At 47.4% G+C, this 27,102-nt stretch overlaps 1 protein-coding gene across 1 annotated transcript in view; it reads right to left on the bottom strand.

Moving 5' to 3' along the window:
• Positions 1 to 3,244: 3,244 nt before the first annotated feature.
• MAP2K2 (mitogen-activated protein kinase kinase 2) overlaps positions 3,245 to 27,102 on the bottom strand; it is a gene marked incomplete at its 3' end in the record, with an annotated part of 38,759 nt that continues 14,901 nt past the window's right edge. The window contains exons 3-7 of the mRNA XM_015824631.1: positions 21,544 to 21,690; positions 12,807 to 12,884; positions 11,800 to 11,851; positions 8,150 to 8,274; positions 3,245 to 3,458 (exon numbers count right to left, since the gene is read on the bottom strand). Of these exons, the coding sequence (XP_015680117.1) occupies positions 3,245 to 3,458; positions 8,150 to 8,274; positions 11,800 to 11,851; positions 12,807 to 12,884; positions 21,544 to 21,690 (616 nt within the window). The remainder of the gene's footprint in view (positions 3,459 to 8,149; positions 8,275 to 11,799; positions 11,852 to 12,806; positions 12,885 to 21,543; positions 21,691 to 27,102) is intronic.

Here is a 27,102-nt window from a genome sequence, read left to right as displayed (position 1 = left end):
GAGAATATTTCAGGAGATCAGGATCCAACACCAACTGAAAATCTGGCTGGTTGGCTTGGAACCTAAAGCAAGGGGTCCCCAAACTCTTGGCCAGTGGGCCACGGAAATGGCTGACCTGTGTGAACACGTGTGGGCGCGCATTCCCCGTTTGCGCATGTGCGCAAACGGGGCCGCTTAGCCCCGGGTGGGCGTGTGCAGCCCATTTGCACATGTGCAAACGGGGCCGCTAGCACCAGGTGGATGTGCACAGCTGTTCATCCACACCACTGGCACCAGCGCATGCTGCATGCGCAAACGGGGTTGCTAGTGCTGTGCCAATGCGTGTGGCCCTGTTTGCGTGCGTGCGCACCAGTTTGGAAGCTGCTCTCCTTCCCTCTGGTCCGCGAGCCTGGAAACATTGGAGACCTCTGACATAAAGTAGTAGCAACAGGCTCCCGAGATACAGGTAGTCCTCGACTTATGACCACAACGGAGCCTAACATTTCGGTTGTTAAGTGAGACATGTGTTAAAAGTGAGCTTTGCCCCATTGTATGACCTTTCTTGCCACCGTGGCTAAGTGAATTGTCGCAATTGATAAGTTAGTTACCCGGTTGTTTAAGTGAACCTGGTTTGTCTGAAGGTCGCCGAAGGGGATCCCGTGACCCTGGGACACAGCCGTGGTCATAAATGGGAACCAGTCGCCAAGCATTTGAATTTTGACCATCTGATCATGAGGATGCTGCAATGGTCATTAACTATGAAAAGCCGTCGTAACTGACGTTTTTCATTGCCGTTGTAACTCTAAATAGTCACTAAATGAACTGCTGTAAGTCAAGGACTACCTGTAGTCCGTTCCAGCCTCTACTATGTAGGTTCGGAGTTAATCTGAGAGGGTGGGGGAGTCATGACACAGGGCAGGAGGCTGGGCTGAAACAGCCCAGGCCCATTTGTGATCCGCCTTGCCAGCCTTAAATAATGAGCCTGCCTAAAATAAGAACAAAGTTACGTTTACTGAGACCCACAATATTTATTTATTTGTTTGTTTGTTTTATTTTTATTTATTTATCCCACCGTTATTTTTTTATACACAACTCAAAAGCGGTGAACATTCCTAATACTCCTACCTCCTCCTAATGTTTCCCACAACGACAACCCTGTGAGGTGAGTTGGGCTAAGAGAAAGACGACTGGCTCAAAGTCACCCGGCTGGCTTTCTTGCCTAAGGCAGGACTAGAACTCACTATCTTCTGCTGATTGGCCCAGAGTCACCCAGCCAGCTTTTGTGACTAAGGAGGGACTAGAACTCAACCTCCCCCAGTTTCTAGCCTGGTGCCTTCATGAATAGAATAGAATAGAATAGAATAGAATAGAATAGAATAGAATAGAATATGGAATGGGGAATAGAGTAGAGTAGAGTAGAGTAGAGTAGAGTAGAGTAGAGTAGAGTAGAGTAGAGTAGAGTAGAGTAGAGTAGAGTAGAATAGAATAGAATAGAATAGAATATAGAATAGGAGTAACAGAGTTAGAAGGGACTTTGGAGGTCTTCTAGTCCAGGGGTAGGCAACCTTGGCCCTTTTATGACTGGTGGACTTCAACTCCCAGAATTCCTCAGCCAGCATGGCTCAGCTTGGAAACCTCTCCCTGTCCCCTCAGCGTGGCCGGCTCAGGAATTCTGGGAGTTGAAGTCCACGAGTCATAAAAGAGCCAAGGTTGCCTACCCCTGGTCTAGTCCAACCCCCTGCTCAGGCAGGAAACCATTTCAGACAAATGGCAGTCCAGTCCCTTCTTAAAAACTTCCAGTGTTTTCAGATAAAAGAGAAGCTGTGTAGTCCTGAACATCTTTATCTATGGGGGGGAAAGCATGAGTGAGACTGGCTAACTGGCACCAAGAAGACGAAGAAATTGTCTTCTTTCCATTCTGGATACTGGATATTTTTATTCCTCGATTCCTTGAGTTTGTGGGTCTTTGGGGCTTGAAGACCACGTCCTCCCTTCGTTCTCCCAATCTCCACCATGTTGACAACCAAATCTCGCTCCGACACGGCCTACCCGTTTCCCTCAGTGTAGGCCATGTTCAACTTTGGCACGGCCAGTCAGCACAACCGTGCCAGCCAGGCATAACGTAGCTACAGTCCAACCTATCCGGAGGGCATCCCCTCAAGAAGGATGGCTGAGCAATCTTGAAGAGAAACGCACTGCAGATGTCCCGGCCAGCGTCTCTCATTTCAGAGCATGTTTAAAGCAAACTGATGGGGGAAAAATATGAGAATCAGTTAAATAGTCCTTGACTTACAACCAGCCGTCTGAAGTTACAACGGCAGTGAAAAATTGACCTTAAGACAGTTTTGTCACATTTTATGACCGTTGCAGCACCGCCATGGTCAAGTGACCCAAATGCTTGGAAACTGGCATGTATTTACGATGGCTTCAGCGTCCCATGTGTGTGTGTGTGTGTGTGTGTGCCGTGATCCCCTCTTGGGACCTTCTGGCCAGCAAAGTCAATGGGGAAAGCAGATTCACAACCACCATGTAAACCAGAGGTAGGCAACCTTGGCTCTTTTATGACTTGTGGACTTCAACTCCCAGAATTCCTGAGCCAGCCACGCTGAGGGAAAAGGGAGAGGTTTCCAAGCTGAGCCATGCCGGCTCAGGAATTCTGGGACTTGAAGTCCACGAGTCATAAAAGAGCCAAGGTTGCCTACCCTTGATGTAAACTAACGACTGCGGTGATTTACTTAACCACTGAGGTAAGAAAGGTCGTAAAATGGAGCAAGGCTCAGTTAACAATTGTCTTGCTTAGCCAGGGAAAGTTTGGGCTCGGCTGGGGTCGCAAAGTCGAGGACCACCTGTAACTTCTTCTTCTTAAAATTTACACTGAATTTCTACAATCGAACGGCTATCGGTTATTTCCTTCAAATGCGTCATAGGCACGAGTAGCAATAAATCAGCGTAATTCTGCTGGTGCCGGTCTTTCGCACCTGACACTTAGGCATGAGAGCCAGCTGGGTGACTTTGGGCCAAATCACCAGGAGCCTGCGAGTTCGAGTCATGCCTTAGGCCTGAAAGCCAGCTGGGTGACTTTTAAGCCAGTCAATCTCTCTGCCTACCATGTCAAGCTGGTTGGTCAATCCCTTTCACAACCAAATGCTAGGAAGAAGAATTAACCACAGTCCAGTTATGGTGCTTCCTTCCAATATATATATAAAAAAAAATCAGTGATATAATTTCAATTGCAACTTCCCAGGGAGTAAGTAGTAGCTCCTACCGCTGACAGGACGTCCTGGTGGCCTGGGCCGTGGAGAGATGCTGTGGGGTTCCCCTTCGGCCCCATCGAACACGGGGCGGCCAAAAATCACTTCCAGCTCCTTGCCGTCTGGCGGGGGAATGGGATACCGTCCAATTGACAGCTCCACCAGGGAGAGGCCCATGCTCCAGATGTCCGACTGAACGGAATAGTGGGTGCCTTGTAAACGCTCCGGCTGCAAGCAAATCAGAACAGAGGCGGGGTGAGGGCCCATCTTGCAACACACACCTGCCAATCCCAGTGGCTCCTTCGACATCCGGGTAACACACCTAGGTGAGAAATTTATGGGAAGCCAGCAGGAACGGGAAGGCTGAACTGGAAAGAGGCTTTCGCTGTCAGGATAGATACTCGAGTTAATTACCAGAACAGCCCTTCTTCAGAAGCCAGGCCAAGAGGTATAATAATCTACCTAGAGAACCTTTGTTTGCTGGATTATATGCCAATAAATAAAAGAAGCAGAAAATAGAGATGCACTTAGCAGAGAGTGCAAGGTACCTTGCTTCGCCTCCAGTTGCAAAAAGCTGCCTCGGTGCCACCTTTGCTGTCACAAACGACCGAGAAGTGAAACTACCGACACTTAAGGCTGGAAGTTACTTATGATTTAATTTATAGGGTGCACCAGCTCCCAAATGACTTTGCTTCTGCTTCCTGATGGAAAAACTCAATTTACAACCATCTAGCATCACCCAGACTGGCCGAGGGGGGCAAAGGACCCAGCTGATAGGTTGATTACTTCCCAGAAAGACAGATTCAGATTACTATGACAGAGCAACTCGTTTGAACTATACTCTTTCAAGTGCTGCAATCAAGACTACCCTTCTGAAAATCACTATATCCCGATACCGTACCTGCTTTAATACCCGCAGAGTTAGTAATCTAGTTGTTACACAACCTCCCTTGACAAACACACCAGTCCAGCTAGGCGTAGGAAGCACAGAGCGCAGAGGTGCGGACAGTCCTGGAGGCCCCCTCGGGGTTTCACATGTAACACCGCTGCTGTGTGAGTTGAACTGGTTGCCAATTTGCTTCCGGGTCCCATTCAAGATGTTGACTGTTATCTTCAAAGCTCTTTATGGCACGGGTTCAAGGAATCTGAGGAGCCGTGTCACCCCAAAGGGACTAGCCCGGCCTGCTCACTCCAGCAGAAGAGGCCTACTTTGGATTCTGTTTGCCAAAAGGTTTCAGCCGGCGGGGTCCAGGAGAAGAGTCTTCTCTGCTGTGGCCCCCGCCCTCTGGAATATTCTCCTGCTGGAGATGAGGTTGGGCCCCACACTCCTGGCTTTCCGAGAGAGCCTGAAAACCTGGCTCTGCCGGCTGGTCTGGGCCCCCAAAAGGAGAGCGCGATATTGGGGGCAGCTGACAGGCTAGAGCAGTGGTGGCGAACCTATGGCACGCGTGCCAGAGGCGGCACTCGGGAGCCCTCTCTGTGGGCACGCGCACCATGCCCTGGAGATGGCAACTGTCCTCTTCAACCAGTCGCCTGCTAACTTGCTGAGGTCCCACGTGGCCGGATGCATCCCAGCACCCATGCGCTTGCTGGCCTTTGTGTGCGGGGGCCGATAGTGTCAGGCAGCAGCCGCCCTGGCCCCTGCCTCGCCTTGCCCTGCAACATGGCACCCCCGCCATGCCTCGCCTCACCCCGCAGAAACAGCCTCCTGCCCATCGCCCCACCCACCAGAAACCCCTGGATCTCCCCCAACCCTGCCCGGCTCCCACAGGCGTCCCTCCCCAGGAGCAACATTGAGCTGGCCATGGCCACGCCCACCCGTCTGCCATGACCACTGTAGCCACACCCACCCGGCGCCCGGCAATACATAAGTGGGTTTTGGGTTGAAGTTTGGGCACTCGGTCTCTAAAAGGTTCGCCATCACTGGGCTAGAGGGAAGATTCCCACCCTCATGTAGCCTGTGTCCCTGTGGTTTTTAAGTCTCTTGTTTACACCTCCTAATTGTAATCGCTTTGCATAATCATTTTCATCTATTTCTCATACTGTAAGTCGCCCAGAGTTAGCGTGACAGTGAGGTGGGTGGCACAGAAATTTCATATATAAAATGGGAACAGAATTCCAACTTATTGTCATCAAGTATAGATTGTGCCTTCACGTCCCATTTCGTTCCTGCTGAACAAACGAATCATTTGTTCATTTTATATGCATTAGGTTTGTACTTCGATTTTTGTTCTTTTAACACAGTGGTTCTCAACCTTTTTAATGCCGCGACCCCAACCGGCCGTAAGTCGAGGACTAAACCAGTCGTAAATCGAGGACTAAACCGGTCGTTAAGTCAAGGACTAAACCGGTCGTAAGTCGAGGACTACCCAACCGGTTGTAAGTCGAGGACTTTCCCTGACCGGGAGCGCCACGCATGCGTGGTTCCGCCCCCTGCGCCGGCCGAGGCGTAGCTGGCAAGTGGCAGAGACGGAGCAGGCCGACCACCACCTGGCCCAGCCCAAGGGAGGTAAGGCACCCGCCGGAAAAGGGGGAAAAAATGGCGGACAAAAAAAATGGCAGACAAAAAAATGGCGGCCAGCCTTGCTTGGCGACCCCCGTGAAATGGTCGATCGACCCCAAATGGGGTCCCGACCCACAGGTTGAGAACCACTGTTTTAACACAACAGAATCGGAAGTGTCAGCTTCTGTACTTCACGCTTATTGAGAGATCAAACTAGGGCACAGGAGAAGCTTCCTTAACGTCTACGGAAATTCTTAATCATCCAGGTCATGGTTGTTCCAACGGGTTTTTTTTCCCCCCCAAAAAAGGAGCCGTGGTGATGCAATTGTTTAAGAGTGCAGTATTGCAAGTTAATTCTGCCCACGGCCTGGAGTTCGATCCTGACATGCTCAAGGTTGACTCAGCCTTCCGTCCTTCCGAGGTCAGTAAAATGAAGACCCAGATTTTGGGGGGCCAATAAGCTGACTCTGTAAACTGCTTAGAGAGGGCTGTCTAAGTCTAAGTGCTGTGGCTAAAAGGCAACTGGACTATCTTGGTGTTTACTTTGCAAATGTTTCATTTCTCGCCTAACAAAGTCCTTCAGCTCTAACTCTTTTTCTCACTAGCCACAGCAGCCCAGTGGAAGTAACCAAATGGCTCGCCAGACAAGCATACACACACAAACACACAAAGTCAGAATTGTAGAGAATTCTGGCTTTGTAGTGCGTGGCTTTAACTATTTATATCGGGGGGGTCCCCAACCTGTGAGCCACAACCCACTACTGGACTGTGACCTATTCACAACTGGGTGGGCCACGTGAGCGGTGGGCTGGCGCACACCCGCACGCTCACAGCCCCAGTTGTGCGAGCGGTATCCCAAAGGCTTCTCTCTTGTGTGAGTGGAGCTACGTGTGTGTGCACAGCGGCCCGCCGCTCACCCGGCCCGACTCCCCTCTCCCCCGTTAGCCGGGCCGCCAAGCCACCTGCTCCAGGCAGAGCAGAGGCTGAGTGGGACGACCACACCGTGATTTGCCGAGGCTGCCTTCACAGGACACCTGATCTACTTTTGGGGTGTCGGTGAGTAGGAGACTGTGCCCCCAATGGCACGTCTCTTCTCTGCGCCAAAAGGCTTCAAGGAGCGATCTTGCGCTGCTTTTGTCCCTTTGCAAAAGTTTTGGGCGCGGAGAAGCCGGAAGGAGCCAAGACCGCCCCCCCAAAGACTTGACTTCTCTCTTGCATGTGTGGAGCTGCATGAGTGTTCTCACGTGGCCCCGTTCCCCTCTCCTGCCTCCCCCCCCGAGGCTGGGCTGCCCAGCCAGAAAAGTTGGGGACCACTGGTTTATATGGAATTGTTATATCCGATACAAATGTTTGAGCTTCCTCCACCCCAGATAGGATTAAGTAAAGCCTTGGGGAAGACCTGTTACTGCTGGAAAAAATGAAGGCATTCATAGCTCAAAGGGAGTTGAGGTCAGAAAGAAAAAGATCCAGCTTAAAGGAAGACGCTGTTTAAGGCAGTGTTCCCGACTTTGGGGACTTTAAGAGGTGTGAACTTCAACTCTCAGAATTCTGGGAGTTGGAACTCCTCACATCTTAAAAGTTCCCAAGGTTGGGAAAACACCGGTCTAAGGCAACATACAGTAGTGGCCAAAATTGTGGAAACCTTTTGGGAAAAGTGTATTTTTGAGGTTTGATGGCTTATAACACCACCTTTTTTTGGAGCAGTACCATAAAAGTATATATCAATGGAAAGATAATTTAAACAAGAATGTAATGCAACATAGTTTGTTCAATTGTCTGTACTGTATTCTAGGAAAAGCTACAGCCAAATAACCAGAAAAAGGAAGCACACCTTGCTTAGGTTGATCTCCGGTAGCTTTCCTTCATCTGATGGTAGCCAATGAGCATGAGTGTTTAGAGAGCCAATCAGGTGTCATCTTGTTTTGGCAATGAGCCAATCAGATCACAGTAGGATTCAGTTATTAATGTCATGTATTGAAGCTGAGAGGAGGACATTTGTCTGTGTTATGTGATTGCTATCAAGTTGGTTGGGGTTTTTTTCCCCTTTCATTGAGTGAGCTTGTAAAATGTAATAAAATTAAAGTAACGGTGCAAAGAGTTGACTGGTTGCCCAGAAAGTAATGTAAAATAGTATTAGTAAGAGAACAAGGCTACAGTGATAAAGAAATTAGAAGAAAAATGGGTGGAAACTTAACCAAAAGTGGCATTTCTACTGTACACTTGTCCTAAAACATTTCCACAATTTTGGCCACTACTGTAGCTGCAACACAACCCAAAGCATCACGAGAGAGGTAGACGTTAGGCAATCTTCATTACAACATCCCCCACGCCAGCTGTCATATAGTAGCAATCCTTCCCCCACAGGGACAAACTTGATGTTGTCTTAGCTCCGTTTTTAGAAAGCATGAGGACGTACAGACATGTAGGATCGGGTCCCCACAAAGGAGTTGGCCATGGAGTCGATGAGCTGCCCGCTGACTCCAAAATCACACAGCTTAATCTCGCCCCGGGAATTCACCAAGATGTTAGAAGGCTTCACATCTGGAAACAAGAAATTGTTTAGAGACAAAGAAGGGAGAGAAAAACACCACAAAACACTAAAAAGGGCACCCTAAGAAGGAATTCTAGTTGCGAGCTGTTCTGAGTAAAAGCTCTATGGACACCCAACTCCCCCCCCCCATGAAGACAAGAAAGAGTCGGTTAGGCCAGGGCGTTTCAACCAGTGGTACGGGTACCACCTGTGGTACATTGGCACCTGGCAGGTGGTACGCGACCATCCTAGGAAAGTGGTAGCGAGGGAGGGGAATGGACTGAACCGGTGGCAGCACCACACAAGCCTGAGCGAGAGACGGCTGGAGCTGCAGGGCTGTCAGGGCTCAGCAGAAGCGCCAGGATCGGTGCCGCTTTCCAGCTGATTAGCACTTCTTCGGCGCTGTCAGGGCTCAGTGGAAGCGCCAGGATCAGTGCCAGGCTCCAGCTGGAGCTCGGCACTGATCCTGACGCTTCTGCTGAGCCCAGAAGAAGCGCCGATCAGCTGGAATGTTGCAGCATCTCCAGGGTCTTGTGATTTACATTCAGATGCTTGGCAACTGATTCATATTTATGACGGTCACAGTGTCCCAGGGTCCTGTGAAGTGACCAGAACCTGCTGCAACCACCCAGCAGACGGGGGGCATAAAAACCAAACACTCCCCCACCCCACCCTGCTGCCAATCCTCAAAAGAAATGCTCACAACAATGGAAACCTCGGACAGGAGGAAGAGCGCCACCGGGTGGGCAGGCAGGTGTCTTGCTCGGCTGTGCCTGGGGGGGGCACTTTTTTCAGTGCCATTGTAACTTCGAACAGTCACTAAGCAAACTGTTGTAAGTCGAGGACTACCTGTACTTTATCACTTTGTTTCCTTTTGGGGGGGGACATCAACTTTTTGACCCCTTGCTAGGCGACTGGTGGTACTCGGATGTTGCCCTATCCTAAAAGTGGCATAATGGGTGAAAAGGTTGAAAAGCCCTGGGTTAGGCTGCTAGGTCGTGGCCAGAATCTCGGATTAGATCAACCTGGCTGGCTGGGGTCTGGGAGTTGAGGCCCACATATCTTACAGCTGCTAAGGTTAAAAAACACCAAATTAGGTGGCAGAAAATAATAGGTAAACTATTAATATTAATAAAACAATAAATACAGGCAGTCCTCGACTTAACAACCATTTGTTCAGTGGCCATTCAAAGTCACAACGGCACTGGGGGGGGAAAAAAGCATCTTGAGACCGTTTTTCAAACCGACCACTAATGTGTCATAGCCATAGTCATGTGATCAAAAACTTGGACCTTTGGCAACTGGTTCATATTTATGACGGTCGCTGTCATATCCCGGAGTCACGCAATCCCCTTTTGCGACCTCCTGACAAGCAAAATCAATGGGGGAAGCCGGATTCACATAACAACCATGTTACGGACTTAACGGTGGCAGTGATTCACGTAACAGCCGTGCCAAGAAAGATCATAAAATGGATCAAAGCAAAACCGTCTCGATTAGCAATAGAGATTTTGGGCTCAACTGTGGTCATAAATTGAGGACTGCCTGTATTCTCAATGGCTGTAATGTGGTCCCAATGAACCTGTGGCTTTGGGCTGATTTCATGTAGGCCAGGGGTAGGCAACCTTGGCTCTTTTATGACGCGTGGACTTCAACTCCCAGAATTCCTGAGCCAACATGGCTCAGCTTGGAAACCTCTCCCTTTCCCCTCAGCATGGCTGGCTCAGGAATTCTGGGAGTTGAAGTCCACGAGTCATAAAAGAGCCAAGGTTGCCTACCCCTGAATTGTAGGCCAAGATGTTGTGCATCCCCTGGTCTCCTTCAGAGACCACCTTGCAATCCCTTCCCCTGCGTGTATGCAGAGGGATGTAGCTGCACAAAGTCAGGAAGAGCTGAGCAGTTCCATAAATTCCACCCATGCCTGGCAGGGTCCCCCAAAACTCTTCTGAGACTCAGGAAACTCACAATGGAAATGACCCCCTGCCCAAATTCTCCTTCCCTTGAGGGGTCCTTGGTGCTCTCTGGGCTTGCTTGTTTTCTCGCAGATGTTTCGTTACCCTAATGTTACCCTAGGTAACATCATCGGTGCTAGTAATTTCACAATGTATAGACAGATATAACCATAGTTTCAATGGGGAAAATGTGACCATCCTAGGCCAGGCCAAATCCAAAAATGCCAGGGAATTTCCAGAAGCCTAGCCTCTAACCAATCAGCCATCAACGGACACAGAGGCGTTAACCACATCTATTGTTGTTGTTAGTTGCAAAGTTGTGTTCGAACCATCGTGACCCCATGGACAACGTTCCTCCAGGTCTTCCTGTCCTCTACTATCTTCTGGAGTCCCTTTAAGCTCACGCCTCCTGCTTCAGTGACTCCATCCAGCCACCTCATTCTCTGTCGTCCCCTTCTTCTCTTGCCCTCCATCTTTCCCAGCATTAGGCTCTTCTCCAGGGAGTCCTTCCTTCTCATTAGGTGGCCAAAGTACTTGAGTCTCAACTTCAGGATCTGGCCTTCTAAAGAGCAGTCGGGGTTGATCTCCTCTAGGACTGACCGGTTGGATCGCCTTGCAGTCCAGGGGACTCGCAGGAGTCTTCTCCAGCACCAGAGTTCAAAGGCCTCCATTCTTTGGCGCTCAGCCTTTCTTACGGTCCAACTTTCACAGCCATACATTGCAACTGGGAAAACCATGGCCTTGACTGTACCTACTTTTGTTGGCAGGGTGATGTTGGCAGGGTGATGTATGCTAACCACATCTATAGATTATGCAAAAGAGGCAATGAAATAGCCCAAAGGAGAAGAAGAATCCAGCACCTCTCCACCAGGAATCAGCACCCAGATCAGCATAGATTAACTCCAACGTCACCTTCAGACCACCCATCAAGTAAGCGACACCCCAATCAAGAAAGGGCCAAAGAGCCCTTAGTAAACAGCCCAACCAAAGAATTCCTAAGACCCCCCCACCCACCCAGACAGGCAAGATACCAGAGTATAAGCAAACAGCACTCCTTACTAGCATTGATGATGTTACCCAGTTAGGGTAATGAAACGTTTGCAAGAAAACAACCAAGCTCAGAGAGCACCCAGGACCCTTCATTTCAACCCTGGGCTACAAATATTCTCCTTCGTTGGTCTCCTTTCGTTGTTGGAAAGCAACACTTGGAAGTCTTAAAACTGCAAGTGATGAATTTCAGAACTGTGAAGGGCTTTTCTTAATAAGCAGCTTTTCTTTTCTTTTTCCCAGCTCCAAGATGAACACAAAGGTGACAGAAGAGGCTGCCCTCAAGAGGCAAGGGTCTGTATAAGCGTCGTGCAATAAAAGAACACAACAACACAATTGGCAGATTTCTGCGACCCTGACAAGCTTGCAAAAATCCGCAAACTGGGCAGTGTACCGTACAGCCACAATATAGGCAATGCTCCTGGCTAAACCACGTGTAGAATTAAGCCTTGGAATGAGAATGATGTCCAGCAGATCTACACAACCCCAGTTCACTTACATGTGCAGGCTCCTCCTTCTATTACAAACAACTCTCACCTCGGTGCATAATTTGGTGCTTCTCTCGTAAATAAGCCAATCCTCGCAGAACCTGAAGAGAAGAGAAGAGGAGAGGAGAGAGGAGAGAAGAAAAGAGGAGAGGAGAGAAGAGGAGAAGAAAAGAGAAGTGGAGAGGAGAGAAGAAAAGAGAAGAGAAGAGGAGAGAAGAGGGGAGAGCAGAGGAGAGAAGAAGAGGGGAAGGGAGAGGAGAGGAGAGGAGAGAAGAAAAGAGGAGAGGAGAGGAGAGGAGAGAAGAGGAGAGAAGAGAAGAGAAGGGAAGAGGAGAGAAGAGAAGAGAAGAGAAGAGAAGAGAAGAGGAGGGAGGGGAGAGCAGAGGAGAGGAGAGGAGAGAAGGGAGGAGAAGAGGGGAAGGGAGAGGAGAGAAGAGAAGAAAAGAGAAGAGGAGAGGAGAAGAGAAGAGGGGAGAGGAAATGAGAAGAGAAGAGAAGAGGAGAGGAGAGAAGAGGGGAGAGGAAATGAGAAGAGGAGAAGAGAAGAGAAGAGGAAGAAGGGAAAGGGAGAAGAGAGAAGAGAAGAGAAGAGAAGAGGAAGGGGGGAGGAGACAAGAGGAGAGAAATCAAGATTTGTGAGATGGAGCCTGATTGAGCCGTGCTGGCACAGTGGCTAGAATGCAGTACTGCAGGCTAATTCTGCGGACTACCAGCAGTTCGATCCCGACTGGCTCAAGGTTGACTCAGCCTTCCATCCTTCCGAGGTGGATAAAATTAGGACCCAGCTTGTTGGGGGGCAAGTAGGCTGACTCTGTAAACTGCTTAGAGAGGGCTGTAAAGCGGTATATAAGTCTTAAGTGTTGGTGCTAATGCTATTTTATAGATGGGAAGCTAAAAAAAATAAAGACTCACACATATGTGTGGCAGAACAGAGGGCGGCCGTCTCCTGACTAAAGGGACAATTCGCTGCTCAAACCCTCGCAGGAGGATACGGATGAAACTCTGTCTCACAAACCCTTGTTTGGGGGAGTCAAAGGGAGGCAGTTGCATACTCACTGCTATACTGACTTTGCCCAAGATTTCTTCAGGAATCCTCTTGGCTTCTTTCAAAACCTGATCCAAGGAACCTCCATCCTAAAACCAGTGGAAAGGTAATTATGTTTATTTATTCACTGGATTTTTATCCCGCCTTTATTGCTTCGTAAGTTACTCAAGGTGGAGAACGTAGATACTCCTTCCTGCTCCTATTTGTCCCCACAACAACCCTGTGAGGTGAGTTGGGCTAAGAGAAAGCAAGGGGCCCAAAGTCACCCAACTGTCTTTCATGCCTACAGTGGGACTATAACTCACGGTTTTCTGGTGACTGGCCCGAAGTCACCCAGCCAGGTTTCATGCCTAACACAGTACTAGAACTCACCATCTCCTGGTGATTGGCCCAAAGTCACTCAGCCAGGTTTCATGCCTAACACGGTACTAGAACTTACCATCTCCTGGTGATTGGCCCAAAGTCACTCAGCTGGCTTTCATGGCTAAGGTGGGACTAGAACTCACCATCTCCTGGTGATTGATCCAAAGTCACCCAGCCAGGTTTCATGCCTAACACAGTACTAGAACTCACCCTCTTCTGGTGATTGGCTCAAAGTTACCCAGCTAGCTTTCGTGTCTCAGGCGGGACTAGAACTCACCGTCTCCTGGTGATTGGCCCAAAGTCAGCCAGCCTGCTTTCAGGTTTAAGGTGGGACTAGAACTTCCAGTCTCCTGGTTTTCCAGCAGCAGCCTACATTGTCTTAAAATTTAGAATTAGAAAACACCCCAGCCAACCAAATGAATAATGAGGAACCAGATTTAAGTAAGACATGGCACAAAGAATATCTTACAATCTCTTGAAAGATACAAGGTACATAAAGTTTCAACACCATGCCTGAAATTAGACAAAGAAGGGACAGGCTACCTTCAAGGAGCGTTCTGCAAATGAGGTGTTGTTAAGAGAAGACACAACCCCACCTTGCCACAACCAACTCTTAATAACGGATTCTACAGAAAAATTGATTGACAGAGCTGATGATTCTCAACAGCTCCAATTCACACAGCCAGGAAGCAAAATATTAAACACTTCGTTGTTAACCATTCTCCATCTGCTTTAATCAGCTATAGTTCTGGACGACTAACGAAGCAGGTTCTCCTTTTTAAAAACCTATTTATCAAATTTATACAGCCGCCCATCGCATAAAAAGCGAGATTTTTCTTGAAGATTCTTAGTATATTTTTGTAACTCAAGATACCTTCCTCTTTGACAGAACATACTAGCTCTGGGTTACTTGAGACAATATATGGCTTGGCTAAGGCACCCCATTCACTAGAGAAAGCTATTATGTTTGGAAGAGATTAGCGATAAAAGGAAACCAGGCCATCAAAGAACACGGTGGCTGACACCAGCCAGACCACAGGAAAACTCAAAGGAGTAGTGCAAAATCAGATGTGGGGGAGGCCTGGCCCACAGAATTGCCAAGAGCCGGATACGACTGGTTATCTTCATCATCATCATCATCATGGCACCCCCATAAGCCTATGCAGCACATCTGCTGTTACTTTTACCACAGAAAGTTGAAATCTCTGCAGAACACATGGAAAATATTCTTTTTTTTTTTAAGGGTGTGAGTTCGTCTTTCTTTTTTTTTTTTTTTTTTTTCAAATTTTTTTTTATTATTTTCAACATAAGAAAAAAGCAAACACAAGTACATCACAATTGAGAAAACCCCCTCCCCACCCCCCACCCGGACTTCCCAAACCTAATCCCAGGATACTATTCATCTAAAAGTAACCTTATATTAATATCCCTAACTCCACAAAGTATAATTGTACATAAATAGGTGAAATATAAGTATATATATAAAAAGAGAAAAAAAAAATTTTTTTTATCTAAAAACCTAACCTATATTCCACCATTCTATGCTTATTTTGAATATAAACAATCCATCTTCTCCATATTGATAAAAATGGAAAATATTCTGTCCAGAAAGGGCAGAAGCTGCAATGCTGTAACCAATCTCAACCGTGGCTTCTCTACCGATGCCACGGTCGGGCTGGAACGGGATCATGGAAGGCTCGTGTTCGTGTCCTCACATGACCCCACCGGCCTCCGTTATCTGTCACCCGTGATCAATCTCACAGGGCGGTTGCTAGGAGAGCAAAAGGGATGAGAGAGTATTACGTGCATCACCTTGACCTACTGGGATGCAAGATGAACACACGAGCCACCAGCTGAATTTAGCAAGGCGAGGAGAACGTTGAACTACGGGAGGACCTAGTAGAAGAGAAGGTGAAAGGAAGATGAATACCCATCATATTTCTGCGACAAACTGATTTAATCAGAGAAAACCTCCTCCTCCTCCAGGACTACTACAGGGTTATCCCATTTTTATGATTTACATGCTGTAGTGGCTTTAATATGACACCCTAAACGATACAAAAGGGGGGATCCTTGTTATGAGAAACTTAAAATATAGCAAAAGGAGAAAGGACAGAAGAGGGAGAAGGGAATGTGGAAGGACAGTTAAAACAGGGAAATTCAATTCATTTATATGGTGTATCTATGCTTAGACCTGTGATACAGGTAGCCCTTGACTTAAGAAGGGTGAAAATTACAACAGATTCCCCCCCCTCCAAGCTACTTACAACCGTACAACCAAAGATCCAGCAGCCCCTTCGGTCACGTGACTGCATTTCGGACACCTGGCAACCAGCCCACATTTTATGGCCATTTGTAGTGTCCTGCAGTCATGTTTTCTTTTTGTGGCAAAAACTGTCAACACCCAACCACAACTGAACCCAACATTTCTGTTGCTAAGCTGGTTGGTTAAATGAGTTCTGCCCCGGGTTGCGATCTTTCTTGTCACAGTTGTTAAATTAATCACTGTGAACTCATCAAATTTGTGAACTCATCAAATTTGCAGACGACACCAAGCTGGCAGGAATAGCCAACACTCCAGAAGACAGGCTTAAGATACAGGAGGACCTGGACAGACTTGAACACTGGGCGCTATCTAACAAAATGAAATTCAAGGGTGAAAAAAGTACGGTTCTACATTTAGGCAAGAAAAACCAAATGTACAGGTATAGTATAGGGGGTACCTTGCTCAATAGTAGTAACTGTGAGAGGGACCTTGGAGTCCTAGTGGACAATCACTTAAATATGAGCCACCGTGTGCTGCAGCTGCCAAAAAGGCCAACACAGTCCTAGGCTGCATTAACAGAGGGAGAGAATCAAGATCACATGAAGTGTTAATACCACTTTACAAGGCCTTAGTAAGGCCACACTTGTAATACGGCATCCAGTTTTGGTCACCACGATGTAAAAAAGATGTTGAGACTCTAGAAAGAGGGCAGAGAATAGCAACAAAGATGATTAGGGGACTGGAGGCTAAAGCATATAAGGAACGGTTGCTGGAATTGGGTAGGTCTCGTTTAACGAAGGGAAGGAGGAGGGGGGACAGGATAGCAGTCTTCCAGTATTTGAGGGGCTGCCCCAAAGAAGAGGGAGTCAAGCTGTTTTCCAAGGCACCTGAAGGCAGGACAAGAAGCAACGGATGGAAACTGATCAAGGAGAGAAGCAACCTAGAACTAAGGAGAAACTTCCTGACAGTGAGAACAATTAACCAGTGGAACAACCTGCCTCCAGAAGCGGTGAATGCTCCAACACTGGAAGTCTTTAAGAAGAGACTGGACAGCCATTTGTCCGAAATGGTATAGGGTTTCCTGCCTGAGCAGGGGGTTGGACTAGATGATCTCCAAGATCCCTTCCAACTTTATCATTATCATTATTATCATTATTATTATTATTGCCGTTGTTAAAAGTTAGTAACGTGGCTGTTAAGTGAACCTGGCTTCCTCCAATGACTTTCTTTGTCAGAAGGTCGCAAAAGAAGATCACGTGAATCCGGGACGCTGCAAACTGTCACAAATATGAGTCAGTTGCCAAGCGTTTGAGTTCTGATCGTGTGACCAGGGGGACGCCTCAAAGGGTCGTTAAGGTGTGAAAAATGATTGTAAGTCATTTTTTGCAGTGCCAATGTAACTCTGAACGGCCACTAAAGAAACTATTGTTAAGCCGAGGACCACCCGTACTTCCAGTTGTCTGCAAAAATGCCCCACAACAATGAGTCCACTTTTGCTAAATGACCATTGTAAACCAAGTAGCAAAATCAGGCCAATTGCATTGGTGACCTGCTTTATAACCATCATGATTGATTTAATTTTTCATATTTTTGAAAAAAAAAACCATGTACCTCAGGTGTACAATAAAATGGGCGATGTACAGTCAAACGTTATCTATATGGACTCATGTCCACAGTGGGAAGGCTCCATTACGGTTATAAGTTGAGGACTGCCTGTTTGTGCCAGTTTGGTCTAGTCTAGTGTTTACAGCACCAGGCTAGAAAATAGGAGACAAGGAGGTCTAATCCTGCTTTAGCCACGAAAGCCGGCTGGGTGACTTTGGGCCTGTCCCTCTCTCCCAGTCCAATCCACCTCGCAGGGTTGTTAGTTGTGGGGAAAATAGGAGGAAGATGTGTTGGAGGTGCCCACCGCCTTGAACTACTTGTAAAAATAAATAATAATAAAAGTGGGGTATGAATGAATGAATGAATTTGCCATTAGGCATCCCTTTATATAGAATTATCTAGATTCTAAGGCAACCTTTCTGGGTTGGTGGCCCAGGGCAGGAGGGTGGGGTGGGGGTACCTTTATGTATGCATGAACAGGCCGTGATTGCATGCGCGACACAAACGGAGCCACGAGTGCCTGTGTGATGCTCAGGCAACGCTAGTGCCCGCCCAACGCTACGATGCTAGCACAAGTGGGGGGAGTGTGGGCTCTCTGTGATGCTAGTGTGAGTGGGGGGGGGGGGCGCTCGTGGCAATGCTAGTGCTAGCACGAGTGGGAGGGGTGTGCAAGCATGCACACGTGTGTGCACTAGCCAGCCACGCACACAGCCCAGTGGCCAACAGCCCCACAGCCTGGTAGAGGGCTGCGGCCCACAGGTTGGGGATCCCGATCTAAGGGCCGCTTCTAATCCCCCATGCTCACCATAAAGGCCAGTTCTTCCCAGTCCTTTTGTCATGAAAATTGCTTTTCAATCGTTTACTCTGTCCAAGCCACACGCAGGACAATCTCTCTTTCGCTGCACAAATACGGAAGGAATGTCACCCAGAGCGACATTCAGATGGTCAGGATTTGAGCGCCAGCTTCTAGGAGGAGAACTTCCCAGAGAGGGACCCCCCCCCCAGAAATTGTCTCGAGACACAGGAAGTGTCATTTCTGGGCATCTTAAAAGAAAATGGCAAGGCTGCCTACAGTTGGGTATTCGTCGTCGTAATGTACAGGGAATCCCTGACTTGCAACAGGTTTTTTTTGGGTGACCATTCAAAGTTGCAACGGCACTGGGAAAAAGTGACCAATGGCCATTTTTCACACGGCCGTGGAGGCGTCCCCATGGTCACGTGATCAAAATTCAGAAGCTTGGCAGCTGACTCGTATTTAGGATGGTTGCAGTCTCCCAGTATTATACGATTCCCCTTTTGCGCCCTCCTGACAAGCCAAGTCCATGGGGAAGCCAGATTCACGTCACAACTGTGTTAGATGTCAGACCCCCCCCCCAAAAACCCCTCACCCGTTCTCTTTGGTCTTCTAGTCCAGGGCTTTTCAACCAGTGGTATGGGTATCACCTGTGGTACATTGGCACCTGGCAGGTGGTATGCGGCCATCCTAGAAAAGTGGTAGTGGGGGAGGGGAATGAGCTGAACCGGTGGCAACACCGCACAAGCCTGAGCGAGAGACGGCTGGAGCTGCAGGGCTCAGCGGAAGCGCCAGGATCAGCGCCAGGCTCCAGCTGGAGCTCGGCGCTGATCCTGGTGCTTCTGCTGAGCCCAGAAGCGCCGATCAGCTGGAATGTTGCAGCCTCTCCAGGGTCTTGTGATTTACATTCAGATGCTTGGCAACTGATTCATATTTATGACGGTCACAGTGTCCCAGGGTCATGTGAAGCGACCAAAACCTGCTGCAACCACCCAGCAGACGGGGGAAATAAAAACCAAACACCCCCAACCCCACCCCTGCTGCCAATCCTCAACCGAAATGCTCACAACAATGGAAACCTCGGACAGGAGGAAGAGCGCCACCGGGTGGGCAGGCAGGTGTCTTGCTCGGCGGTGGCTTGGGGGGCACTTTTTTCAGTGCCATTGTAACTTCGAACAATCACTAAGCGAACTGTTGTAAGTCGAGGACTACCTGTACTTTTTCCCTTTTTTTTTTGGGTCATCAAGTTTTTGACACCTTGCTAGGCGACTGGTGGTCCTCGGATGTTGCCATATCCTAAATGTGGGACAATGGGTGAAAAGGTTGAAAAGCCCTGATCTAGTCTTTTGGGGCCTGCCATTCAGTTGGGGGGAGGGGCTGCATGGGGGATTACGTTGCTAACTTTCGCTTTCCCCTTTCTCTGTTTGGCCCCCTCCCTTTAAGCGTGGAGAGTGCGTCTCCTCATCTAGGAGACAGCTGCAAGGAAAAGAAAGCTGGAGAAGACCTTGAGATGCCCGCCCACCGTGCCAGTCAGCCGGCCACCGAGCCACCTGTGGATTGGCTGGAGTTCAAACGGGCATGATGACTTTGGTGGGAGGGGCCATATTGCTTGCTTTAATTATACCATTTTTCAGATCTCGCCTTCCACTCCCTACTGTCTCTCGTCCCTAATAAAAGTTTCCTTCTGAGGCAATGCCTGTTTCAAGAGCTCTGCTGTCTTGGGTGATTAGTTGGAAGTGGGCCCTGAGGTTACTAAATCAACAAACCGAAAGGATTCACTTCACAAACGTGGCAAAGAAAGGTCGTAAAATGGGGCAAAAATTCACTTCGCAAACGTTTCGCTTAGCAGCGGAAAATGTTGGGCTCCATTTTGGCCATTAAGTCGAGGACTACACCCTGTATTTGGGTGGCTTTGCTTTTGAAAAGGTAAAAACTCCACAGGTTTTTTTTTATATATAATTACGTCAACAGATGGCAGCATCGCCTCTGTGCTGCAAGCAAAGGATGGTGGAGAGATCTCCCTTGGGTGGATTCCTTGCTCAAGAGATCCTGGCCTCGCCAAGAAGTCAGTTCAGATCAACCTGCTCGTTCTCGATCCTCTGAAGCAAAATCCCTGGTCAAGGCAGCCATCCAGACGGACTCGCAGAGATTGTGACGGGCAGCCCTCGGCTCGCGACCACAACGGAGCCCAAAATGTCCGTTGCTAAGCGAGACAGCGGTTCGGTGAGCTTTGCCCCATTTTATGACCCTGCCTGCCACGACTGTTAAGTGAATCACTGCAGCGGTTAAGTTGGTAGCACGGCCATTAAGTGAATCCAGCTTTGCTTGTCAGAAAGGGGATCCCATGATCCCGGGGGGGGGGGGGGTCAGTGCAACCATCGTAAATATGAACCAGTTGCCAAGTGTCTGAATTTTGACGTTGTGACCGTGGGGTGGGGGGGCTTACTGCAACGGTTGTGTGAAAAAGAGTCATTTTTTTCCAGCGCTGTTGTGACTTTAAGCAACCTAGAACTAAGGAGAAATTTCCTGACAGTGAGAACAATTAACCAGTGGAACAACCTGCCTCCAGAAGTGGTGAATGCTCCAACACTGGAAGTTTTTAAGAAGAGACTGGACAGCCCTTTGTCTGAAATGGTATAGGGTTTCCTTCCTGAGCAGGGGGTTGGACTAGATGACCTCCAAGATCCCTTCCAACTTTATTATTATTGTTGTTGCTGCTGCTGTGTTGTTGTTTGTTGTTGTTGTTTTGTTGTTTTGTTGTTATTATTATTATTAAATGGCCACTAAATGAATGGCTGTAAGTCAAGGACTGCCTGCACTTCATGTGCCTTTTCCGGTTATAATATTCAGGCTGCCTGACACCCAGGTTATGGTCCAAGGGCAGAAAGGTGTTGTCTTCCAAGCTAATAGAACAGAGGAACGAAGAGGCTCTACCACTGCAGATTCCTTTTAAGGTGCTGGCCTAGGCAGCTGTGAGTTATAGTCCTTAGGCATGAAAAACCAGCTGGGTGACTTTGAGCCAGTCCTCTCCCCTCTCTCTCTCTCTCTCAGCCCAACCCACCTCACAAGATTGTTGTGCAGAGAATAGGAAGAAGGGAGGAGTACAGTATTAGGCATGTTCCCTGCCTTGAGTTATTTATAAACAGTAATAAAGGCGGGATCAAAATCAAATAAACACACACACACATTCATTTATACAAACACACACACACACATTTTTAAGGGAATAAATACCATCTTGGCTGGCACCTCAGTGCATCCCACTTGACCGCTAATATTTTCCAAAGAAGGAAACAATTAAGCAGCCATCGGCATTCTCAAATAAGCTGAACCGGCTATCTCTGTAATATCCAGCATCACGATTAAGCAAATATAACGGGAAGGCTTAACAAACCATGATATCTCAGCCCCATGGTCTGCTGGCTTTCATGTTACATCGGGAGTGGAAATCTGGCTCGTTCTCCCGATATAATGCCAGTATCTGAAACAATTTGGTAGCAAGAGGGGCGATTAGCCAATCCCCATAAACCAAGGTTTTTCCTCCTGCTGTGGAAGAAAGTGGACCGTTATTAGTAACAGAGACCTGCACTTTAAGCTGATGCCAAACAAAGCAGAAAAGAAACATTTCAGAATAATCAAAGCTCGGTAAGCACCATTAAAACCTTTGATGCTGACTAAGGCACCTGTCCTTCCCCGTTCTGCACGGGGAATGTGCCCTCACCATATGCTCCATGCAAATGCTGATCTCCCCGTCGCTGTAGAAGGCGCCGTAGAAACCAACAATGTACGGAGAGTTGCACTCGTGGAGCACCTGGAGCTCCCGGATTATCTGGTTTCGTATGGCAGGCTTGATCTCCAAGTGAATCAGCTGTTGGCGGAAACAGGAGAGAGACATCAAAGGATGAAGGCAGTGCAGAACAACCCCAAAAGCAATTGTACCTCGATCCCCAAAGGTGCTTTTTCAAGAGGCAACTGGACTTTCTTGTTTTTCCTTTGAAGACGTTTCGCTTCTCCTCCAAGAAGCTTCTTCAGCTCTGCCTGGATGATGCGGAATGGAAGGATTTATACTCCTTGCAGACAGCTGGTCATTTGCCTTCTTTTAGAACAGACATGTCAAACAGAAGGCCCGGGGGCCGGATGTGGCCCGCGAAGCCATCCTGGAAATAGTGAGGGAACGGCCCCCGCTGCCTTGGCCCTGGCCGGCCGGGAGCCAATGTACAATTTTGTGGTGGCCATCTATGCTGAAACGCATTCAGTCTTAGCTCCACAAGGCCGTCTAGAAACAACGAGGAAGCAGCCCCTGCTGCGTCGCCCCCGCCCCCTGGGTGCATGCTGGGGAGGGGTCACCCTTTGTGAGGAATGAAGAAATGGACCATGCCTTGGCGCTTGCCCCGGTCCCACCCCCTTCTGCCAGAGACCCCCAGATCTGTCCCACTCCTGCCCAGGCCCCCACAGGCACCCTTGATGCGAACGATGTAGAGCTGGCCATGCCCACCCAGTAGGCCACACCCACTCCATCCAGTAGGCCGCACGTACCCTGGCCACACACCCCCGCCCCCCCGAGGGCAACCACAATGCTAATGCGTCCCTCAATGAAATTGAGTTTGACACCCCTGTTTTAGAGAGTCGTTGAGGCCACCTGGAGGTCCTTTCAGCATTTCCAGGAAGGCTCCACGCCCATTTGCACCACTCAGGTGACCCTGAGGACACAGATAAACCTCCAGGTGGCCTCAGTGACTCTCTAAAAAGGAGGCAAATGACCAGCTGTCTGCAAGGAGTATAAATCCTTCCATTTCCTCCACCATCCGGTCAGAGCTGAAGAAGCTTCTTGGAGGAGAAGCGAAACATCTCCAAAGAAAAACAAGAAAGTCCAGTTGCCTTGTGAAAAAGCATCTTTGGTATAGAGAGACTATGACTCATTGGGTCATCCTTTATCAATATTCATTTACCTAAAGCAGGGGTAGGCAACCTCGGCTCTTTTATGACTCAGGGACTTCAACTCCCAGAATTCCTGAGTCAGCTATGCTGACTCAGGAATTCTGGGAGTTGAAGTCCATGAGTTATAAAAGAGCCAAGGTTGCCTACCCCTGACCTAAAGAGATCAACACAATGATTCAGGGCAAGCAAAAATGCAGTGGGAACAGGAATAACCTCTGACTTCCCCATTGACTATGCATTAGGGAAGGTGGCAGGGAATGTTGGGAGATCACAATCATGTGGAGTGCAGCTGACCGAGGCGGCACTGCAGTGGCAACAAGTTTGTGAGTGCAACTGGTCTGGAGATCCTTGAAATTTCAATTCCACAGAAGTAATGAATCCCATATTTTGTACATATTCTTTAAATTAATACACTTCAGGTACCTTGATTCAAAAAACTGTTGCCATGTTATGCACCGTTTGGCTAGATGAAGGTTACAACCAGACAAAAATATTTTAATGGTGTCTAGATGACAGCCAGGCAAAGTATGGATAGACTGCAAGATTTGGCATTCTCTAGTTGCACGACAAGAAAAAAACTACTTGTGATTTTTAACATAGGTTTATTTGAATCTCTACTGGGATTCTAAAACACTGATATTGATTCAATGCAAATTCTTTTTGCATTTTTTCTCCAGCTTGCTTAAAAAATTAAAAAAAAAAAAAGAATCTTCCATTTTGTTAACATTACAAAATTTAAAAGATCAGACAATAAAACCCCTCAGAATCGGACTGCTTCCTGAAAGTCATTTTTGCAACTGAGAAAGTCATTTGCAATTTAAATAGAATTTAATGTTCCAGTGATCGTCTGGGCAATTTCTATTAATTATCTATATATAAATAAAAATGTAAATGTTCGTTTGTTCAAAATCTTAAATCTCCGAAAGTTCTTCACCGATTGCTTTGAAATTTTGACACAACATTGCATTCGAATACGCATGTGTTTTTATATACCTAGTATTATATAGATGTCACACCTGTGACACAAACGTGCGCTTTCTCTTTTCTTTCTTTTCCATTTAACCAGACTGAGCCACAGCAACCCGTGGCCGGGTACAGCTAGTAAGTAATGTATTTACTTATAACTTATAATGAATTATAAGCCTTTCTTTTCATTTTTATAGGGTTTTCATTTTTTTAATCTGTTGTACTCGAGCCGTTGTCCGTACATCGAGGCAGGTCACCAAATAGTGAAATAAATAAATAACGCACACCCCTTTAAAATCCTAGAAACAGGAATAGGCAAGACGCAAAAGATGCAAGTTTAGAAACACGGTTTCGCAATACACAAATTCATTCACGTAAGAGACCAGGTTGTATTGTGTTATGATTGCACATTCAACCATGAGATGTGCTTCTGGCCCTTTTAAAAGCTATTGGCAGACACCCTTGCTCAATAACCGAGAGCTATGGGACTGCAATTACAGCTCTATATTTGCTAATGATTCTGCATCCAGGAAGGCAAGCAGTCTAACCTACTTAGCAGTGCAAAAAAAAAAAAAAAAAAAGCAGCAGCAGCAGAAGAAAAGTGGGAAGTAAGCAGTCACCATAGGAACGCTTCCAAGGCTCAGGAATGGAACGCTGAAACCAATTATGGAAGGCTGTGCCCAGAAGAGTTCAAGCCTTATGTTGCGCAAATGTTCTTTCCATAACCAGATATATAATTTTCCAAAGGAGGGCAAACTTGGTCGCTCAACAGTGAGAAACTGGTGAAGTGGGCACAGCAGCGCCTGCATTTTCTGCATCGCATGAGAAAAGCACATCTTCCTTCCCCTGTCCTGACCACTTTCTACAGGGGGACAACCGAGAGCATCCTGTCATACAGCATCACAGTCTGGTTTGGAGGCATCCCTGATTCAGACAGGAAGGCGGTGCAGAGAGTGGTGAGAATAGCCGAAAAGATCATTGGCAGTTCCCTCCCTCCCATCCAGGACATAGCATAGAAGCGCTGCTTGAGCAGGGTCCTCAAGATTATCTGGGACACCACACATCCTCTTCACAATCTGTTTTCCTTGTTCCCTTCTGGGAGGAGGGGGCTCCGTGGTATCTGTAGCAGAACATCCAGATTCAGCCATAGTTTCATTCCATACAGCATTAACCTTGTGAACCCTCAAGCTTCCTCCTTCCGTTATACATTCAAGATGGACAGTATTTAATATTTATTTGCTATGTATATGGAGGGGTGTGGGTCTATACATATGTTGTACATAGTATGTTTAGGTGTGTGTCATGTATGTGTTTCACTTTGAGAGCGAGCCACTAAATTTCATTTTTGATGTGTGCCGTTCTGCCCACAGTAAAAAAAAGTGACAGTAAAGGTTATCTTATCTTATCTCCTATCTATCTCTTATTAGCCACCCAACCTGCTATCGTATCATCCATAGGAAAAAGATACAAGATATACCCTGGCACACCGCAACTATCATAAATATGGATGTTTATTGAGATTCTCAGTCATCCAGGTCATGGTTGTCCCAAAGGTGCTTTTTCGGGAGGCAACTGGAGTTTCTCATTTTTCTTTGAAGAAGTTTCACTTCTCATCCAAGAAGCTTCTTCAGCTCTGACTGGATAGTGGGGAAGGGAAGGATTTATACTCCTTGCAGACAGCCGGTCATTTGCATCCTTTTGGAGAGTTGTTGAGGCCACTTGTAGGTTTACCTGTGTCCTCAGGGTCACCGGAAACGGGTTCGGAGCCTTCTTGGAACTGTTGAAAGGACTGGGTTGTAGACTGGAGGTGGATGATGTCATATCCCACTAAGTCATGTCTGACTGTTTGCGACCCTGTGGACCACAGCACACCAGGCCCTTCTGTCCTCCACTGTCGTCTCCTGGACTCTGCCCAAATTCATGTTCATTGCGTCGACGACCTTATCTAACCATCTCCTCCTCTGCTGTCCCCTTCTCCTTTTGCCTTCGGTCTTTCCTAACATCAGGGTAAGTCCTCTCTTCTCATTTGGTGGCCAATATATTTTGAGCTTCAGCGTCAGGATCTGTCCAGTTGAATTCCTTTAGGATTGACTGGATCTCCCTGCCGGGTCCAAGGGACTCTCAAGCGTCTTCTCCAGCACCACAATTTGAAAGCATCAATTCTTTGGCGCTCAACCTTCCTTATGGTCCAACTCTCACAGCCATACATCACTACTGGGAAGACCATAAGCTAATATCTATCCTTCCAATCATCAAACTTTCTCTCCCCATTGAAGCAGGAGATAGAAGAACCAAAACTAGAGTAGAGTAGAGTAGAGTAGAGCAGGCTTTTTATCTAATATTTATTGTGATTTTTATTATCGCCTGTTCACCGCCCTGAGTCCCGTAAGGGAGATAAGGCGGTATATAAATTTAAATAATAAATAAATAAATAAATAAATAAATAAATAAATAAAACTCAAAAATAGGCTGCTAAGTCCCTATTAGGGCTCCTTCCTGTCTTTTTCTCCTTGGTCTTTGTGCTCACTCACATTAGAACGGGTCACATAAGCCAAATCAGACAACGGTGGCCAAAAGTACAGATCAATTTCGGCTTCTCTTATCGCAGTGTTTCGGAAACAGGAGAAATCCATTTAAACGCTTTTCATCATCTCAGAAAAGCAGCACCTATTAATTTTTTTTACAATTATGGATGGACATGGACTGAAAGCCACTACAGGCAGTCCTCGACTTACAACCACAGTGGGGGGCCAGAACTTCAGGAGGTTGTTAAGCGAATCACGCCTCATTTTACAACTTTTGTGCCACGATTGTTAAATGAATCACGGCAATTGTTAAGTGAGTCATGGGGTCATTAAGCTAATCCGGCCTCCGGCGCTGACTTTGCTCGTTTGAAACCAGTTGGGAAGATCGCAAAGGGCAATCCCATCATCCAAGATGTGGCAACTATTATAAATACATGCCAGTTGCCAAGCACCCAAATTATGAGGACGCTGGGATGGTCACTAGCCGTGAGAACCGGTTCCCAAGTCAATTTTTTCAGTGCCTCTGTAACTTTGAAGAGTCGCAAAATGAACGTTTGGGTCAAGGACTAGCTGTAGTCAGAAGCCAAAGGAACTTCACGCTTGCTGTTTAAATGGGTGTCAATACAGAATCAAAAATGCAAGCTTGCAGCAAAAAAGATGATTTAAATAAATTTACATGGCTGCCTATCTCACGTTTAGTGGCTCTAGGCTGTGTACAAATATTAAAATCAGCAATTAAAAATAAGAACACATGACACCTTAATCATAGGACCACATCGTCAGCAGAGCTCGCCTAACCTCCTGGCCCAAATTCCCGTGGAAACAGTCAGGCCTTCAGAGTTTTGCGAAAG

This window comes from Protobothrops mucrosquamatus, unplaced genomic scaffold (genome assembly GCF_001527695.2).
Source record: "Protobothrops mucrosquamatus isolate PMUCROS unplaced genomic scaffold, P.Mucros_1.0 scaffold2299, whole genome shotgun sequence".
NCBI lineage: Eukaryota > Metazoa > Chordata > Lepidosauria > Squamata > Viperidae > Protobothrops > Protobothrops mucrosquamatus.
Note: the sequence above shows the minus strand (reverse complement) of the source record. Positions and strands in the feature narration are given on the sequence as shown.